Source organism: Lontra canadensis, unplaced genomic scaffold, assembly GCF_010015895.1.
Source record: "Lontra canadensis isolate GAN:19392208 unplaced genomic scaffold, GSC_riverotter_1.0 scaffold51, whole genome shotgun sequence".
Classification (NCBI taxonomy): Eukaryota; Metazoa; Chordata; class Mammalia; order Carnivora; family Mustelidae; genus Lontra; species Lontra canadensis.
The window spans coordinates 7,253,884-7,254,698 of NW_022631045.1; the positions used below are offsets into that span (position 1 = coordinate 7,253,884).

General features: G+C 51.3%; 1 protein-coding gene across 1 annotated transcript; it reads right to left on the reverse strand.

Moving 5' to 3' along the window:
• Positions 1-287: 287 nt before the first annotated feature.
• SMIM2 (small integral membrane protein 2) lies at positions 288-521 on the reverse strand. Its single transcript, XM_032873887.1, is given in 1 exon segment — positions 288-521. A coding segment is annotated over 1 exon segment (234 nt).
• Positions 522-815: the final 294 nt, after the last annotated feature.

Genomic DNA, 815 nt, shown 5'->3' on the forward strand with positions numbered 1-815 from the left:
GTACTGATCCTCGGTATCTCTCCCACTCTGAATCTCTACCACCCTCTCCCCTCACCTGTTCCTCACCCAGACACCTTGATGCCCAGAGGTGCGATTGGCAATAGGACGAAGACTGGGGCTGGAGGAAAGTTCACAGAAGGAGTGTAAAATGCCCATTTTACTCATTTATTTTTGAAAGTCCAAACGTTTGTCAGCTGAGGTTTTAGACCAGATCTAAATACCCTCATGTCAAAATAACTGCTATAAAGTGGCCCTGTTAACATAGCTGCATCCAAAGGACTGGTGGTCTAGACGTCACCTGCTGCTGGCTGGCTTCGATCCTCTTTTTTGTGGCCTTGCCTTCTGTCGCGCTGGCTTCCGGTGTGTGGTTATTCAGAAGAGTCAGAACCGGGGCACCTTTCTACTGTGTTCCGAGGGAGGAGTACATAGGTGTCACACATGGAACCCGTCTAAAAACCCAACAGGATGCTAGCGCCATGGCCATGTGTCTCTGCCTCCCCGTGAGGCAGCCGGGCTGGCATCAGTCCTCTCCCCAACCTCCTTCCTGCCCCCATCCTCCCACCAGCTCTTGTTGGGTCAGAAATACAGTTCTCCGGTGGTGCCAGACAGCCAGATGATGCTGGAAAAAAGAAAGAAAAAGGAAAAGCAGATTTCTAAATTAAGCACACATCTCATTTATAAAAATAAATAGCCACAGCCTAGCAACAAGCTGACAGCTCAGCTTCCCTCCGTGATGTAACCTCTGTGGCTGGAGCCGGGGATGACACAGCGTCCAGAGAGCCCCACGCCCTGGCCCCTCCCCATGTGTAGTAGTC